The sequence below is a fragment of the Scyliorhinus torazame genome, chromosome 15, assembly GCF_047496885.1.
Source record: "Scyliorhinus torazame isolate Kashiwa2021f chromosome 15, sScyTor2.1, whole genome shotgun sequence".
Taxonomy (NCBI): domain Eukaryota; kingdom Metazoa; phylum Chordata; class Chondrichthyes; order Carcharhiniformes; family Scyliorhinidae; genus Scyliorhinus; species Scyliorhinus torazame.
Window position 1 is genome coordinate 163,019,604 of NC_092721.1, and position 18,581 is coordinate 163,038,184.

The 18,581-nt window shown below is 47.2% G+C and overlaps 1 protein-coding gene across 4 annotated transcripts in view; it reads right to left on the minus strand.

Annotated features, from left to right (window-relative positions):
• dclk1a (doublecortin-like kinase 1a) overlaps nt 1-18,581 on the minus strand; it is a 514,704-nt gene that overhangs the window by 121,710 nt on the left and 374,413 nt on the right. For all 4 annotated transcript variants that reach the window (XM_072477022.1, XM_072477021.1, XM_072477023.1 and 1 more), the window contains one exon: nt 9,538-9,632. In XM_072477022.1, coding sequence (XP_072333123.1) covers nt 9,538-9,632 — 95 coding nt within the window. The remainder of the gene's footprint in view (nt 1-9,537; nt 9,633-18,581) is intronic.

Consider the following 18,581-nt stretch of genomic DNA (forward strand, 5'->3'; position numbering starts at 1 on the left):
AATAAAAAATCAAATGCTTATGAACAAGCCAGAAGTGTAATAAAAGATTGACTACAGATTCAGATGGTTGAAGTTGCAAAGGCTCAACGACATTCAGGAAAGAGCAATTTGATTGTTTGCAAGTCTATATAAGCAGGAAAAGTCCAATCTAGCCAAATATCATCCAGCAGTCTACTCTCAATCAATAGCTTAGCTATGGAAAGTGTCATCAAATGCGCAATCAAGTGGCATATACTCAGCAACAACATGCTCAGTGATGTTCAGTTTGGGTTCTGCCAGAAGCACTCGGCTCCTGACTTCATTACTGCCTGAGTCCAAACAAGAGCAAAGAGCTGAACATCAGTGAAGTGAGAATGGCTGCCATTGGCATCAAGGAAGCATTTGATTTGATTTGATTTATTATTGTCACATGTATTAGTATACAGTGAAAAGTATTGTTTCTTGCATGACAGACAGCGCATACCGCACAGAGGGAAGGAAGGAGAGATTACAGAATGTAATGTTACAGTCATAGCTAGGGTGTAGAGAAAAGATCAACTTAATACGAGATAGGTCCATTCAAAAGTCTGATGGCAGCAGGGAAGAAGCTGTTCTTGAGTCAGTTGGAACGTGACCTCAAACATTTGTATCTTTTTCCTGACGGAAGAAGGTGGAAGAGAGTATGTCCGGGTGCGTGGGGTCCTTAATTATGCTGGTTGCCGTACCAAGGCAGTGGGAATTATAGGCAGAGTCAATGGATGGAAGGCTGGTTTGCGTGATGGGCTGGGCTACATTCCCGACCTTTTGTAGTTTCCAGCGGTCTTGGGCAGAGCAGGCTCCGTACCAAGCTGTGATACAACCAGAAAGAATGCTTTCCATGGTGCATCTGTAGAAGTTGGTGACATAGCAAATTTCCTTAGTCTTCTGAGAAAGTAGCCGTTGGTGGGATGTCTTAACTATAGTGTCGGCATGGGGGGACCAGGACAGGTTGTTGGTAATCTGGACACCTAAAAACCTGAAGCTCTCGACCCTTTCAACTTCATTCATGTAGACAGGGGCATGTCCTCCTCTACGCTTCCTGAAGTCAATGCCAATCTCCTTCGTTTTGTTGACATTGAGGGAGAGATTATTGTCGTCGTACCAGTTCACCAGATTCTCTATCTCATTCCTGTACTCCGTCTCATCATTGTTTGAAATCCAACCCACTACGCTGGTGTCATCAGCAAATTTGAAAATCGAGTTGGAAGGGAATTTAGCCACACAGTCATAGGTGTATAAGGAGTATAGTAGGGGGCTGAGAACAAAGTCTTGTGGGGCACCGGTGTTGAGGATGATCGTGGAGGAGGTGTTGTTGTCTATTCTTACTGATCGTGGTCTGTGCGTTAGGAAGTTCAGGATCCAGTTGCAGAGGGAGGAGCCGAGGCCCAGGCCATGGAGTTTGGAAATGAGTTTCGTAGGAATAATAGTGTTGAAGGCGGAGCTGTAGTCAATAAATAGGAGACTGACATAGGTGTCTTTGTTATCTAGGTGTTCCAGGGTAGAGTGCAGGGCCATGGAGATGGCGTCTGCTGTGGACCTGTTGCAGCGGTAGGTGAACTGTAGTGAATCAAGGCAATCCAGGAGGCTGGAGTTGATTTGTGTCATGACTAACCTTTCGAAGCACTTCATAATGATGGATGTCAGAGCCACTGGACGATAAGTCATTAAGGCACGCTGCTTGGCTTTTCTTTGGTACAGGGATGATGGTCATCTTGTTGAAGCAGATAGGAACCTTAGTTTGTTGTAAAGATAGGTTGAAGATGTCTGCAAATATCCCAGCCAGCTGATCCGCGCAAGACCTGAGAGCTTGTCTGTGGACCCCATCCGGGCCAGTGGCTTTCCGTGGGTTGACCTAGTTTGAATTAGTGTAGCATTAAGGAGCCTGTAGAATCCAACGGAAGAGACCAGGAACGCAGGGTAGGGTAGGAATGAACAAAGGTTTATTACGGTATACACAATAATTATAAAAACAGCAACACCTCTGCCCGAAGGATCATCCTCCCTGACCAGGTCAGGGTTTTTATATTGAGGTTCCCCTTGTTAAGGGGGAAACCCCGCCCCAATTACCAGGAGACTTCATACTCTCTGGTAAAGGCGGGGAACCTTATAGAACATAGTCCTTGGTCCATGAGGGGGGTCAAGTTTTGTGAACGTCGTTCTCCCACTGAGTTTGGAGTACAGATCCTCGATGCAAGGGACCAGGTAACGGTTGTGGTAGTATGCATTAGGGGTCATGTGGGACTGTGAAGCCATGATGTCATTGGCTGACAGATCCCGGGTCCTGGTTGGACGTTGACCTCTAGCTCCGCCCTGAAGGCGGAGTATAAGTACCTGGAGTCCTCCCCCGCAGGCAGTCTACTACTGAACTGCGGGGGAAACAGTCACGCTTAATAAAGCCTCATCGACTTCACTCTATTCGTCTCTCGGAGTCTTTGTGCGCTACAACGGTCGAGGCGAGGAACCTGCTCACTGTCATCTTGTAGTCCCCGCATAGACACACGGACCCATTGGGATTTACACCGGGACCACTGGCACAGCCCGATTGGTGAAATGGATGGGGTGGATGATGCCCAAGTGCTCCAGTTCTGCATTGACTTTGGTGTGTCGTGCGTATGGTACTGGGCGGGCATGGAAATTTGGGGTTGTGCATTTTCATCCACACTGATTTGGCCACTGTGCCTTTTATTATGCCGAGGCCTTCGGCGAAGGCTCCAGGAAATTTTGTGCACTCCTTACGAGCCATGGGGTACATACAGCAAATGAGTTACTAATCCAATGTTAAATAGCACAGACAGTCACAGCCCAGTAAGCTGGGCCCTCCACCACGGACTGCCACCAAGGACAAATATGCTGAGTGGTCCCCATATGCCACGGTCACTGTGTTGCCCTCAATGGCCAAGGTCTCTCCTGTGTATGTAGCCAACTGGGCATCTCAGTTCTGAAGGTCCAAGATCTGGAGACCGCCCAGATCATGGCGAATGTCTGGTGGCTGATCACCGAGACTGCTGCTCTGGTGTCGAGCTCCATGTCAACGGCGTGTCCATTTACCTTCAATGCAATCCAGATGGATGTGAACCTGGGGGTTGTAACGTACTGCCACTGCTGGTATGCGTCCTCTTGTTCCTCTACATAATATGCCTGGCCTCTAGAGGGCTGGCGGTTTGGGGGGGGAATGGTGCCTTCACGGGCCGATCTGGCATCCCGGCCCTGGTCTTGGTGCCCAGCCTGCTGCCTTCGGCTGCCATCTTGGAGCTCCGGCTGAGGGAAGTTATCTTGGTTGCACCCTGGTGCGTCGTGGCAATGGCCTTGGTCCTGCTTCGTGAAAGCTGGCGTCTCTCGGATCTGGTCGCGGTCACTCCAGGGACTGAGGTTCAGGACCGGCAGGCCCTGCAACTCTTGGACATCGCGCTTTGCACTCTCCCAGGAAATGGTGGTTTCTGTCGCCTGTTGGAAGTTTAAGTGGGCCTCTGCAAGGAGTTTCCTCTGGGTGTCGGCGTCTCAGAGTCCACAGACAAACCGGTCCCATAGTGATTCGGACAGTGCGGCCCCAAAGGCACATCAGGTGGCGAGCATCCTCAAGTGCGCTAAAAGAATCGCCATTAGATTCCTCTCGGGCCTGCAAGGGCATTTGGAAATGGAATCGGCGGATCATTATTGGGGGCTGTGAGGTACAATGTGCCTCGGTCAGGGCCACCAACGCGGCAAAAGACTTGGAGTCCAGCCTGTCCAGGTGGGTGAGGCTTTGATAAGCGCATAGGTGAGTCCTCCAACTGCAGTCGGTAGGATAACGGTTTCTCGTTCGTCCCCAACAATTGTGATAGAACAAAATAAATATTGTACCCGCTCAATGTACTAGATCCAATCATTGGTACCAGCATCGAATTGTTCAAGCTTTCTGATGTGCGGCAGCTCTCCATTCGGAGTGGAGGTCTCTCTGGGCCTGGACAAAGTGGGTTGGTGGTATAATGCACAACGGCTGTGGCAGCTCCACTTCACCCTCCTCGCCAGTGTAGAATCCAACGGAAGAGACACAGGAACACACAGTCGGATAGGAATGAACAAAGATAGAATATAGTCCTTAGCCCATGAGGGGGTCGTAACAGACCATTAGCAAAATTGAAATCAATGGAAATCAGGAAGAAAAGTCTCCATTGGTTGGAGTCATTCTGTAATGATGCACTTCTGCAGACTTCACCAGTTAAACAAGAAGGAATTTATTTACAAAACAGTGATAGAAGCTGCATGCTTGCAGCTCGTCCAAAGTATCTCTGCACTAGAATAACTCTGCACTGGGTCGTGATTGGTCATCCAGACCACATGACACTTACTCGGTTCTGTTGCCGTTAAAGGGACGATGACCACACATACATAGCACAAAAAAAGATGGGTGTGGCTGTTGGAAACCAACCATCTGAAAACTAGGCCATCTCAGAATTCCTCAGGTAATGTTCCAGGCCCAAATATCTTCAACTGCTTCATTAGTGACCTCTCCTTTATCTTAGTGGAAATTTTTGCTGATGATTGCACGAAGGCTGAATATTCTGTGCTAATTGAATCACCTCCAGACTAGAAGCCTTTCCACTGTCTATATCATAGAATTTAGAGATTTATAGGGCGGGATTCTTCGACCCCCTGCCGGGTCGGGGAATCCCTGGGGGGGGGCGGCGTGAATCCTGCCCCACCACTCCGACGCTGGCTTCCGTATTTTCCGGTGCTGGATTTTGGGCAGGAGTGGGGTTTACGCCACGCTGGTCAGGGGCCATTACCAGCGGCCCCCCCCGGCAATATTCCGGGCCCCGATGGGCCAATCGGCCATCGGTTCCTGGCCAGTCCCACATGACGGGATCTGGCTGGTAGGCTGTCTAGTGGAGTCCTTGGGGGGGCGCGGGGGGATCTGGCCCCGGGGGGGGGGGGGGGGGGGGGGGCCACGGTGGCCCAGCCCGCGGTCGGGGCCCACTGATCTGCGGGGGGCCTGTATCGTGGGGGCACTCCTTCCTTCTGCGCCGGTCTCTGTCGGGCTCCGCCATGGCCAGCGCGGAGAGGAACGCCTTAGCGCATGCGCAGGAACACGCCAGTCTGTGCATGCACGGAACCACGCCGGTGGTTCTGCACATGCGCCAACTCACGCCAGCCCTTCGGCGCCGGTTGGCACGGCGCCAACTCCTCCACCGCCGGCCTAGTCCCTGGAAGTGCGGAGGTTTCCGCAACTTCCGGTTGGCCCGACGCCGGAGTGGTTCGCACCGTTCTTGACACCGGCGTCGGGCCATCCCGCCAATTACGGGAGAATCCTGCCCATAGAATTTACAGAGCAGAAGGAGGCCACTCAGCCCATTAAGTCTGCACCGGCCCTTGGAAAGAGCACCCTACTTAAACCCACAGCTCCACCTTATCCTCGTAACCCAGTAACTACACCTAACCTCTTGGACACTAAGGGACAATTTAGCATGGCCAATCCACCTAACCTGCATATCTTTGGACTGTGGGAGGAAACCCACGCAGTCACGGGGAGAAAGTGCAGACTATCCAGAGACATTCACCCAAGGCAGGAATTGAACCTGGAGCTGTGAGCCAGCAGTGCTAGCCACTGTGCCACCCAAGTCATACAGGACAAGTCAGAAATGCATGGAATACATGGCGTGGGGGGATCTGGCCCCGGGGGGATGCCCCCATGGTGGCCTGGCCCGCGATCGGGGCCCACCGATCCACGGGCGGGCCTGTGCCATGGGGGCACTCTTTCCCTCCGCACCAGCCGCTGTCAACCTCTGCCATGGCCGGTGGGGAAAAGCACCCCCCTGCGCATGCGCTGGGATGACACCAGCAAACGCTGGTGCTCCCGTGTATGCGCCAACTCGCACCAGCTGGCAGAGGCCCTTCGGCGTCGGTTGGCGTGGTGCCAAGCCCTTCCGCGCTGGCTGGCGGGCGTCAAACATTCCTAGCCCCTGAAGGTGCGGAGGATTCCGCACCTTTGGGGCGGCCCGACGCCGGAGTGGTTCATGCCACGCCTCGACGCCAGAGTGGCCCGTCCCGCCGGTTCGCGGAGAATCCCGCCCCAGACTTGCGGTACTGTTTTCAAATCAGATTTTATGTGGAGAATTTACATACCTACTAGGAATCACCAGCCACTGAGCAGCCAATTACAACGTAAAAGAATTGCATAATCTGACTACTAATGGTTATTAATTGAAAAAACACACTATTGTGCTTATGGATTTTTTAATATTTCAAATCTGAGTGGGTAATTTACAAGTAGACGACCTCTGCACACAAATAACTTCATTTCTCTCATCGTGAGGAGAATGGAATCAAAACTACTGAAGATTTTTACTATAATAAGAACATATGAACAATAATCTATTTCATTGTAAAGAATTTCCTTGGGCCAGATTTTGCTCTCAAATTACCTGTGAGGCTAATGGTGTTTGTTATTTTCATGAATAAATGGTCCAGTGAATTAGGGAAATAGCAGGTGTGCATTTAAATTTCAGTATCATATTGCCATCAGAGCTGAACCATTCCACCATTAGCTGAACAAAAACAATTCGCTATCTGTCTCACCAGGAGGTTGCTGTATTGTGCAATAGATAAGCTACATTTTATTCCTTCAAGAGTCTTTATAATAAAATGATAAATGTTAATTACTGCCAATCAACTTCCCAATCAGGGGGCCTAGGCCATGGAACAATAGCGCAAAGCTGCCTTACTTCAGCTGGCAGCTAAGTAAAATGGCCCTCAGTTTGCAAGTGGCCAAACCGCTGCCTTTCTTGCTGCTAGTAAAATGGCCCAGTGGTGAGCAAGTATGAGGGAGTTCTTCTGCAGTGGTCCCATGGCATTTTACTGGACCCTGTCTCCTTGTCTGCCACCCAATTGGGTGGTAAAACCTCACCTTTGCTATTCCCAATTCTCAGTTCCCGATTCTAAGATTGTTTCCTATTCATATATCGATGAATTCTAGTTACATTACTATATGAAGAATAAGAGTCATTAACAAGAAACCATCTTTTGTTATTTTCCATTCATTCTTAGAGAGTGGATACTCCTGGCAAGGCTGCAGATTTTCCCCATCGCTAGTTGGCCGAAGAAGGCGGTGGTGGCCTTCTTCTTGAACTGCTTTGACGCAATTGACACAACTGAATGGCCACTAAATATGGCACTTAACAGTCAACCACAATGTTGTGGAACTGGAATCCCATAGAAGCCAGATTGAGAAAGAATGGCACGTTTCTTCCCTAAAGGACATTTGTGGACCAATTTGGCGTCTACAACAATCAAACTTTTATTGATACCAACTCTTTATTTCCAAATTATGTGGCCATCACCTAATTGAAAGGGGCATGTTTAATAGGTTGAACTTTAAATGCAATCCTTTTTTTCCAGCTTCAATTTATTTTCAGTAACAGCTGAGGAACAAAAAAAATCTGAAAATGGTAAAATATCGCAATAGTTAAATGTTATTCTCTTACATAACAAACACCTGACATTTTGCACCATTGTCTCTCAACATTGAGTCTCCCACAGAATCTGAATCCTCCCTAGAGAGGGGGGGGGGGGGTACACACCCTGTGAGATGGAATGTAGTACAGTTTGCATACAGTCTTTTAAATTATTTCTTTAGCTGCAGCATGATGTAGAATAACATACTCCATTCTATTAACCCTCAACTTACCTTTTAAAAAAAATGAGAACTCATTAACCATTGCGTGGGGCAGCATTTCCCTAAAGTGAAGCATATATCAGTAAAAAAAACAGTATGAAGCCTACTGATCGGCTTTGATGCCGGGCAGCTGGATATCTGTCTTCAGGCTCAACGTCAGTATTCCCTTTGATACTGGGTCAGGCTACAAGTGATTCTAATTCTTTTAATTGGGCTCAATTTCTATTTCTTCTGACCTAAAGATGTGATATACACATCTACCCTTTTTATTAGAAACAGTGAAGAGAGGAATGATGACTGCCAAATGACTGGGTTGTCAAAACCTCTTCTCCAACTTAAATAACCATCAGCAAAAATTTCATTTGTCTCAACATCCGGGCTGGGATTCTCCGCTATCCGGCGGGGCGGGTTGTACCGGCGCCGAGGAGCGGCGTGAACCACTCCTGCGTCGGGCCACCCGGAGGGTGCGGAATCCTCTGCACCTTCAGGGGCTAGGCTGGCGCCGGCGGGGTTTGCGCCTCGCCAGCCGGCGCCGGAGGGGTTGGCGCCGCGCCAACCGGTGCCGAAGGGCCTCCGCCGGCCAGCGCGAGTTGGCACATGCGCGGGAGCGCCAGCGTGTTCTGATCCCAGCGCATGCGCAGGGGGGTTCTTCTCCGCACCGGTCATGGCGTGGAGGGAAAGAGTGCCCCCATGGTACAGGCCTGCCCGCAGATAGGTGGGCCCTGATCGCGGGCCTGGCCACCGTCCCCCCCGGGGCCAGATCCCCCCGTGCCCTCCCCCGAGAACTCAACAGGCCGCCTGCAGAGCCAGGTCCCGCCGGTAAGAACCTTGTTTGATTTACGCCGGCGGGACAGGCCGAAAATGGGCAACCGCTCGCCCCATTGTGGAGCGGAGAATCGCCAGGGGGGCTACTGCCAACGGCCCCCAGCCGGCGCAATGCAATTCCCACCCCCGCCAAAAAACCTACATCGGAGAATCCGGCAGACGGCGTCGGGGCAGCGGGGCGGGATTCACACCGACCCCCGGGGATTCTCCGGGTCGGCGGGGGGGTCGGAGAATCCAGTCCCTGGTCTGGAAAAATTGACAAACCTGGCCTTTTGCAGCACCATATCCATTTTTAAAAAAAATTGGTTACAATGACTACAAATATATAAATATTATAATACAATAAACAGTTGTACCCCTAGCATTTAGAAAATTTATAAATGGTTGATGAAAGAAAAATGTTGTCCATATGAGAATGATTGCAATGGAATTTCAGTTGGGCTTGCATAATATTTTTGTGAATTCATTCATGTTTAGAACGATGGTGCAGTTGAATGTGTTACCAGGCAACATACCGGAACTATGACAAAAGGCAGATGTATCAAAAGAATGCACAATGATTTTTTGTTTAGGTATAAAATCAAATTAAGCTTATACCAAATATCTGCATTTGTTTGATCCTTCTGGTTACAATGCCAAAATTATTCATACCTGTAAAGGTACAATAATAATCAGTAAAATTGTAATTCAAACCATTACACTTATCTACAGGGCTTTGAGGAACACTGTGCCTTTTCTTTTAGCATAACCAATTTGCATTGTTGTACTTATGGCTGAGGCTTTAATGTTTTATGATGCACAACTACAAAGCTGCTTTTTCTCTGTTACTGAAAGGTCTTGCTTTTCATTTGACACAAATGTCACCGTGCTTTTAATACCAAAGAGTGTGAAGAGCTGTTTTCTTTCTCCCCTAGAGCAGTTCACTTGCAGTTAATGAGTCCCTCTGAAATCTCTGTCACACTTCTTCGGTATTGTTACTTTTTTTTTGATGATTAATTGCTTTGACCAGTCAAACCTCTCTGTGTGTAATTTGAAGATCTCACCTTCTGTTTGCGTAGGCTGCCTGGGCTGGTTGGCGATGGGCTTGGTGTCTTGGCAGACCGTGGAGTGGAAAGCTGGCTACCAGGAGTCCCGTTCACTAAAAGAAGAAATATCTGTAAGGTGACGATCATTTAGCAATCTGTGCACTAGACAAGCTTTGTGGACTGATTGTCAGTACAAGGGCCAGCGGCTATGGAGAAGCATGGCCATCTCTCAGAGTCAGTGGCATTCTAAATATATGAGTTTTACTTAAACTGTACTGCATTCTGCAAGTTCTTTAAATCTAAGGTTGACATTTTTTATGTTTCTATCTTATTTCATGATTTACTTGTTATATTTAGATTCGTCATGCAACAATTATTTAATTCAGATGAATGCAGGTGGCTTGCTTCTTCCAATGTTGCTAATAGAGAAGCCACAAGAAGATTGATGTCTTTTGGGTGCAAGAGGCCTTTCTGATCGTTTAGATAGCTACTTTCCACTTCGTTGTTCACTGGTTCATTTGGGTGGAGAAGTTCAAATACCTACCACCTCTCCCGACACAGCACGTGCCTGCATTGCCACTACTTGTGTTCTTCGTTATAAAAATTAGGACAACATTTGTAAATAATCAGTGCGGGAAATTTTCCTTATATTTCACATGTAGCCTTGTGGATTCTTATTTTATCAAGAACGTTTCGTATAATTAAACACAACCATCCACAGAAATTCACCTACTTCATTTCCTTTGCTACAAGGTGCCTTTTACTCCTCAAATTTCTTATAATAATATTCAAGATAAACTTTGCTGCTGTAGAACTGACCTCTGATAATAGACTGACGAATTGAATAGGGCTGGATTCTCCATTTCAGCGGCTAAGTGCCAGCTCGAACAGAGAATTTGTGGGCGTTTTACGACAAAAAAAACAGCACTGACCCCTCACTGCTTCTGGGACCGGTGAGGGTCTCGCAGCGGCGCCGGGTGAAACTCCCAGCTCCCGTGCCGAAAATGGCCGGAGAATAGCCAGCTCCCTGGCCGCGCATACGCACAGCGACGACCTGCAGCGGTCGCACTGTACATGGCGCCGGTCATGCGCAGACCCATCACACCATCCGCGACCCCACAGGTCACCGCCTGGTCACCCTCTGTCCACTACGTCGGGCAACGGAGTATCCCGCCCATAATGTCTGGACTGAACTCCTAAGGGAGGCGGTGGGGCTTTTTTCCCTTTATTCTTCCATGGATATGGGCATCACTGGCAAGGCCAGCATTTGTTCTCCCTCCCCAGCTGCTGTTGAGCTTAGTGGCTTGCGAGGCCATTTCAGAGGGCTGTGGGTCTGGAGTCGCATGTAGGCCAGACCAGGTAAGGGTGGAAGATTTCCTTTTGTGAATCAGCAGGGCAAGAATTGATGATAGTTGTCATGGTCACTATTCCCGAGATTATCTTTATATTCCAGATTTATTAATTGAATTTAAATTCCACCAGCTGCCATCAGCATTAGTCTGGGCCTCCGGATTACTGGTCTAGTGACATTACCATTACGCCATCTGTCCATGCAGCAAAATAATTGTGGGAGCACTGGAGAAGTATCTTGAAATAAATTGAATCATCATTGTCAGCTGTCCCTTGACTTGAGGATGATGTCTACTCAGGGTCATCATTTTCTGCCATGGGTCCTCATGTGAGTGAATAGGTTGATTCTTGAACTGTAGATTGTTGGGCACACAGGCAAGATGTCCCATGAGGTAGTGGGAATGCAAGGCAGGATTTGTTTCCTTTTCTTTACTACCCCGTTGCCTCTTCCTTGAGGCATTTGGACTCAAAGCTTGATGGACAAGTTGACACCATTTTGAATGATTGGCAGCAAGCTCCTCCCATCATTAATGGCAATGTTGCATGTTTCGAGGAGATCTTCAAAGTGGCTTTGTTGCATTTTTTTTGTCATCTCCTGGTACGCTGGCCATTTGAGAGTTGAAAAAACAGGGCATGGCAGGGAAGATGATTTTTGGCCATCCAAACACAGTGTGTGGTCCATTTTAGTTGATTTTGAAGGAGTTTTGCCTGAATGCTTGTCAAATTGACTTCAAGAAGAATACTAGCATTTGATCGATGGTCTGGAGGATGTGATGGGGCATTGCTGTTCAAAACTCTCTAGTGCTCTTATGTGCCACTGATACATGGTCCAGGTCTCACTGCGGTGCAGTAAGTATGGTGACAAAAACTGGGACTTTTGTTGACTTACAGAGATTTTTGTTGTCAAACACTTGCTGCCACAGTTCATAGAAGGCTAAGCTGGTGCAACTGATTCAATATTGGATCTCTTCGTCAATGGTGGCCGTTTGAAAGAGTCACTGTCAAGATGTAGGGAGGGCTCAATATTTTCCAGAGTCTCTCCTTAAAGTTATATGATGTGGAGATGCCGGCGTTGGACTGGGGTGAGCATAGTAAGAAGTCTTACAACACCAGGCTAAAGTCCAACAGGTTTGTTTCAAATCACTAGCTTTCGGTGTACTGCTTCTTCCTCAGGTGAATGACCTGAGGAAGGAGCAGTGCTCCGAAAGCTAGTGATTTGAAACAAACCTGTTGGACTTTAATCTGGTGTTGTAAGACCTCTTACTGTAAAGATATATGGGAAGTGGAATATTTAGCTGATCGTCAGTTTTGGCAACATTTAGAGACAGGTCACATCTTTTATATGAAGAATTGGAAGAGATCAAGAATGGCTTGAAAATCTGGTGCAGAGTTGGCAATGGCACTGCAGTCATCTACAAACTGTAGATCATGTATAGGAACAGGAGTAGGCCATTCAGTCCCTCAAGCCTGTCCCACCAATCAATGAGATCATGGTTGATCTGTGGCCTAACTCCATGTACCTTGCCTTTGACCCATATCCCTTAATATTGCTTAATAGTATCTCAGTAGTGGTCAGCTTAGTTCTGGCATGGAGGCAACTGAGGTTAAAGAGTTTTCCATCTAGGCAGTATTTAATACATACACCAGGGGGCAGTTGATCTTTGATGAAGTGATTAGCCTCAGTCAGGTAGATTATAAATAGTATGGGGGCTATCACATATCTTTACTGATCCACCTGATGAAGGAGCTGCACTCCGAAAGCTAGTGATTCGAAACAAACCTGTTGGACTTTAACCTGGTGTTATAAGACTTCTTACTGTGCCCACTCCATTCCAATGCCGGCATTACCACATCATCTTTATTTGAGATGAGTCTGGATAATGAAGGAACTGATTCAAATCTCCCACACAAAATAGTTTCAATCATATTATCATGAAGCAGTAGCAGGATTGTGAAAATGATTTTTGGACCACCAAAGGCACTGCTGCCTCACAGCGCCAGGGACCTGAGTTTGATTCCAACCTCGGGTTACTGGCTGTGCGGAGTCTGCACGTTCTCCCCTTATCTGCATGGGTTTCCTCCAGGTGCTCCGGTTTCCTCCCACAGTCCAAAGGTGTGCATGCTAAATTGCCCCTAAGTGTCCAAAGGTTTGGTGGAGTTACAGGGAAAGGGTGAGGGATTGGGCCTAGGTATGGTGGTCTTTCGAAGGATCAGTGCAGACTCAATGGGGAGCATGGTAGCACAGTGGTTAGCACAGTTGTGTCACTGCTCCAGGGTCCCAGGTTCGATTCCCGGCTTGGGTCACTGTCTGTGCGGAGTTTGCACTTTCTCCCTGTGTCTGCATGGGTTTCCTCCGGGTGCTCCGGTTTCTTCCCACTGTCCAAAGATGTGCAGGTTAGGTGGATTGGCCATGCTAAATTGCTATTAGTGTCCAAAAAAAAAGAAAGCTTGGGTGGAGTTACTGGGTTACGAGGATAGGGTGGGGTGCGGGCTTAGGTAGGGTGCTCTCTCAAAGGGCCGGTGCAGATTCGATGGGCCGAATGGCCTCCTTCTGCACTGTAGGGATTCTATTCTAATAATTGCTGGAGCACAATCCACACAGGTTCACAATTTACTGAGTCAAATGCTTTGATGAGGTCAATGATGCAATGAAGAGTTCCTGGTTTTTCTTGGATTTGTCTGGCAACAAAGACCATGTCAGAAGTTCCTCTGGAAGGTCGAAAGCCACATTATGTGTCTGGGAGGATTTCTGCAGCCACAGGACGTAGGCGATGTCCCTGCCACGGGAAAAGGGAAAATAACTCAATAGTTCCTGGGCATGATTTATCTCTCTTCTTGAAGATAATTACAATTGTCACATTCCTGAAGTTGGGGGGTGGGAGGCGAGTTCTTTTTCCTCTCAAATCTGAGGGATGATGCATGATCTTGACGTTAGGAAAAGCTCACCAGCTTTTATGACCTCAGCTGGAATACCATTGCAGCCACAAGTTTTGTTCTTATTCCTCCATTTGATTGTTTATTTAGAGTATGACACTATCATAGAATAGATTTCCTAAAGATTGAGACAGACCATATGGACCTTTTTTATCTTTTATCTGCCTAATAGGTTCCCCTCTCAAACTGTTGGACATAATCTTGTTGAGGCATCAAGTGTCTTGCCTGTTAGCTGGCAAGAGACCTATGCTGCCTCAGATTCTTAGCTATCGAGAGCTATCAGCCAATCAGAAGCCACCAGCACTTGTGCTCAGCAGCACCACAGGGGAGGCAGTGGCTGCTGCTGGAAAAGCACCTACTGGGGCCCCAGGATCATAGAGCCACCCAGTCTAGAGGTAAGAAATGGGGATAGGGAGGGCATAGGGATTCTCAGCGAGCCCCTCCTTCCCAATGCCAAGTGCAATCAGGCACTTAAATGCCATTGTGTAAAACATGGGCCTTGATTTGATTTGATTGATTTATTGTCACATGTACCGAGGTACAGTGAAAAGTATTGTACTGCTTACAGTCCAGGCAGATCGCCCCATACCTGAAAACATGGAACATACTCTTAATAACAGTAATAAAAGATGTAGGAAGAGGATCTGTCGGGGAACAGTTGTCATGCTCCAGTGCTATCTTGGGGGAAAAAAATGTAATTAAAAATCCAGCTGAGTCTATTGTTGTTTATCCCCTTTTTTGCATCACTGCCTTTGTATCATAGAATTTACAGTGCAAAATGAGGCCATTCGGCAATCTGCATCCGCCCTTGGAAAGAGCACCCTAACTGTACAGAACTGTGTACAGTTCTGGTCGCCTCATTTTAGGAAGGATGTGGAAGCTTTGGAAAAGGTGCAAAGAAGATTTACCAGGATGTTGCCTGGAATGGAGAGTAGGTCTTACGAGGAAAGGTTGAGGGTGCTAGGCCTTTTCTCATTAGAACGGAGAAGGATGAGGGGCGACTTGATAGAGGTTTATAAGATGATCAGGGGAATAGATAGAGTAGACAGTCAGAGACTTTTTCCCCGGGTGGAACAAACCATTACAAGGGGACATAAATTTAAGGTGAAAGGTGGAAGATATAGGAGGGATATCAGAGGTAGGTTCTTTACCCAGAGAGTAGTGGGGGCATGGAATGCACTGCCTGTGGAAGTAGTTGAGTCGGAAACATTAGGGACCTTCAAGCAGCTATTGGATAGGTACATGGATTACGGTTAAATGATATAGTGTAGATTTATTTGTTCTCAAGGGCAGCACGGTAGCATTGTGGATAGCACAATTGCTTCACAGCTCCAGGGTCCCAGGTTCGATTCCGGCTTGGGTCACTGACTGTGCAGAGTCTGCACGTCCTCCCCGTGTCTGCGTGGGTTTCCTCCCACAATACAAAGATGTGCGGGTTAGGTGAATTGGCCAATGATAAATTGCCCTTAATGTCCAAATTGCCCTTGGTGTTGGGTGAAGGTGTTGAGTTTGGGTAGGGTGCTCTTTCCAAGAGCCGGTGCAGACTCAAAGGGCCGAATGGCCTCCTTCTGCACTGTAAATTCTATGATAATCTATGATTAATCTAGGACAAAGGTTCGGCACAACATCGTGGGCCGAAGGGCCTGTTCTGTGCTGTATTTTCTATGTTCTATGTTCTATGTAATCCCACACCTCTACCCTATCCCCATAACCCAGTAACCCCACCTAACCTTTTTGGACACTAAGGGCAATTTAGCATGACCAAACCAGTTAATCTGCACATCTTTGGACTGTCGGAGGAAACCAGAGTGCCCGGAGGAAACCCACGCAGAGATAGGGAGAACATGCAGACGCCACACAGTCACCCAAGCCGGGAATTGAACCTGGGACCCTGGAGCTGTGAAGCAACAATGCTAACCATTGTGCTACCGTTGACTTCTCCTTTCTCTTGTTTCTCCTCCTCTGCTCCTCCAGCCACTGCTGTTGGACATCTCCAGGGGCTTTCTCCCTGTCCCTGGCTCCTCCGGCCCCCATGCCTGGCTGGCTGCTGCTGGGGGAAGTTGTGCTGTCTCCATGGTAGTGAAGATGTTACAGGTGGGCTCACTGCCCCTAGCTGCTGTGTCTCGCTTCCTACCATTGTGACGTGGGCCTGCTGTTGCCCCATCCCTGGCCTTTCCAAGAGCATTTGCCACGAATCCCGCTCTAGCCGGCCAGAACTTAATTCTTGCGGAGGTCGGAAGGCGGCAGGGTTTCTGTCTAATTTTAAGCCCTACCTGCCTCCAAGCTCACCATTAGCAAGAGCACAAGAGTCCACCTGTTCCCCTCTACACAGATGCTGCCAGACAACAAAGAACAAAGAAAAATTCAGCACAGGAACAGGCTCTTCGGCCCTCCAAGCCTGCGCCGACCATACTGCCCGACTAAACTAAAATCTTCCACACTTCCGGGGTCCATATCCCTCTATTCTCATCCTATTCATGTATTTGTCAAGATGCCCCTCAAACGTCACTATTGTCCCTGCTTCCATCACCTGCTCTGGCACCCACTACCCTCTGTGTAAAAAACTTGCCTCGTACATCTCCTCTAAACCTTGCCCCTCACACCTTAAACCAATGTCCCCTAGTAATTGACCCCTCTATCCTGGGAAAAAGCTCTGACTATCCATTCTGTCTATGCCCCTCATAATTTTATAGACCTCTATCAGGTCGCCCAAAGAACAAAAGACCTCCTGAATTTTGCCAGCACTTTTTACTTTAATTTCAGGTTTTCAACATCTGTTGTAGTTTGCTTTTATTATTATACCTGATGTCAGGGCATGCTAATGAATCATTGTTTACCAGAGCATAATCTGCTAATTTGGCTGATAACACTTTTTACAAATTAGAATTGAAGTATATCATGGGAGTTTATTGACTTTAAGTGTTTGGAGATGTTAAAATATTTGCAAGATGTGTAGAACTTACTGTCAAGGCAAAAATATTTATTTCAAGGATTTGTGGAGCATATAAAGTGTATATTAGGTTATTACTGTTTCTGTCTTTGAAGGTTGGTTCAATTGATAGTTTGCCGATAAAGGGTGTGATTTTAAGGAACAGTTCACATGACTTAATAGAACATTGCCAGCTTACCGAGGAAGGCAGAAGAAGGGAAATTATAGGCCAGTTAGCCTGACTTCAGTTATTGGTAAGATTTTAGAATCCATTATTAAGGTTGAGATTGCAGAGTACTTGGAAGTGCATGGTAAAATAGGGCTGATTTAGCACATCTTCGCCAAGGGGAAGTCATGCCTGACAAATCTGTTAGAATTATTTGAAGAGGTAATGAAGAAGTTAAATAAAGGAGAGCCAATGGATGTGATCTATTTGGATTTCCAGAAGGTCTTTGACAAGGTGCTGCATAGTAGGCTTCTAAATAAGAGCCCATGGTATTGGAGGTTTAGCTGACTGGCAGAAGGTGAGAGTGGGGATATAGCGGCCTTTTTCAGGATGGCAGCCGATGACTAATGGTGTTCCACATGGGTCAGTGTTGCGACAATAACTATTCACGGTATACACTAATGATCTGGAAGAAGGAACTGAGGGCATTGTTGCTAAGTGTGCAGATGATACAAAGGTATGTACAGGGACAGGTAGTGTTGAGGAAATGGGGAGGCTGCAGAAGGCCTTGGACAGGCTAGGAGAGTGGGAAATGAAGTGAAATATGGAATACAATGTGAAAAATTGTGAGGTTATGCACTTTGGTAGGGAGAATAGAGGGATAGACTATTATCTAAATGGGAAAGTCTTTGGAAATCAGAATCCCAAAAGGAGTTAGGAATCCTAGTTCCGGATTCCCTTAAGGTTAACATGCAGGTTCAGTTGGGAGTTAGGACAACAAATGCAGTGTAAGTATTCATTTCGAGAGGGCTAGAATATAATAGCAGGGATGTACTGCTGAGGCTGTATAGGGCTCTAGTCAGACCCCATAATGCATTGAGGCCCCATTTCGAAGGATAGATGCGCTCGACTTGGAGAGGGACCAGAGGAGATTCACAAAATTTATTCCAGGAATGAAAGGCTTGTCATATGAGGAGAGGTTAAGGTCTCTGGGTTTGTACTCAATGGAGTTTAGAAGGATGAGCAGGGATCTTATTGATACTTACAGAACACTGAGAGGCCTAGAATGGACATGGAGAAGATGTTTTAACTAGTAGGAGAAGCTAAAACCTGAGGGCACAGCCTCAGTTTGAAGCGATGATCTTTAAAACTGAGATGAGGAAGAATTTCTTCAACCTGAGGGTGGTGAACCTGTGGAACTCATTTCTGTAGAAGGCTGTGGAGGCCAAATCACTGAATGTCTTTAAAACAGAGATAATCAGGTTCTTGATTAATAAGGGGATCCGGGGTTATGGGAAAAAGGCAGGAAAATGGGGATAGAAACATCAGCCATGATTGAGTGGCAGAGTAGACTGGATGGGCCGAATAGCCTAATTCTGCTCCTATATTATGATCTATATATCTTTAGTACAGAAAATATCTCATGGTGGATCAGCAATAAGGCATATTAAAATGTATTCTAAGTTATGAAGGAAGCAATTAGGGATGGTGACTGAAGGCTCGTTTGAAGAGATGGGTTTTGAAAAGATTTTTTACACAGTGGAAAGAGAAGTGCACAAGTTCATAGCGAAAGTTTCAATGAGCATAACTGAGGTGGTTGAAAAGTTGCTGAAGGGCAGCATGTTGATAAAGAAACGGAGGAGGGAACCCTGGAGGCCCACTATAGAGAAGGTTGTATTGCCA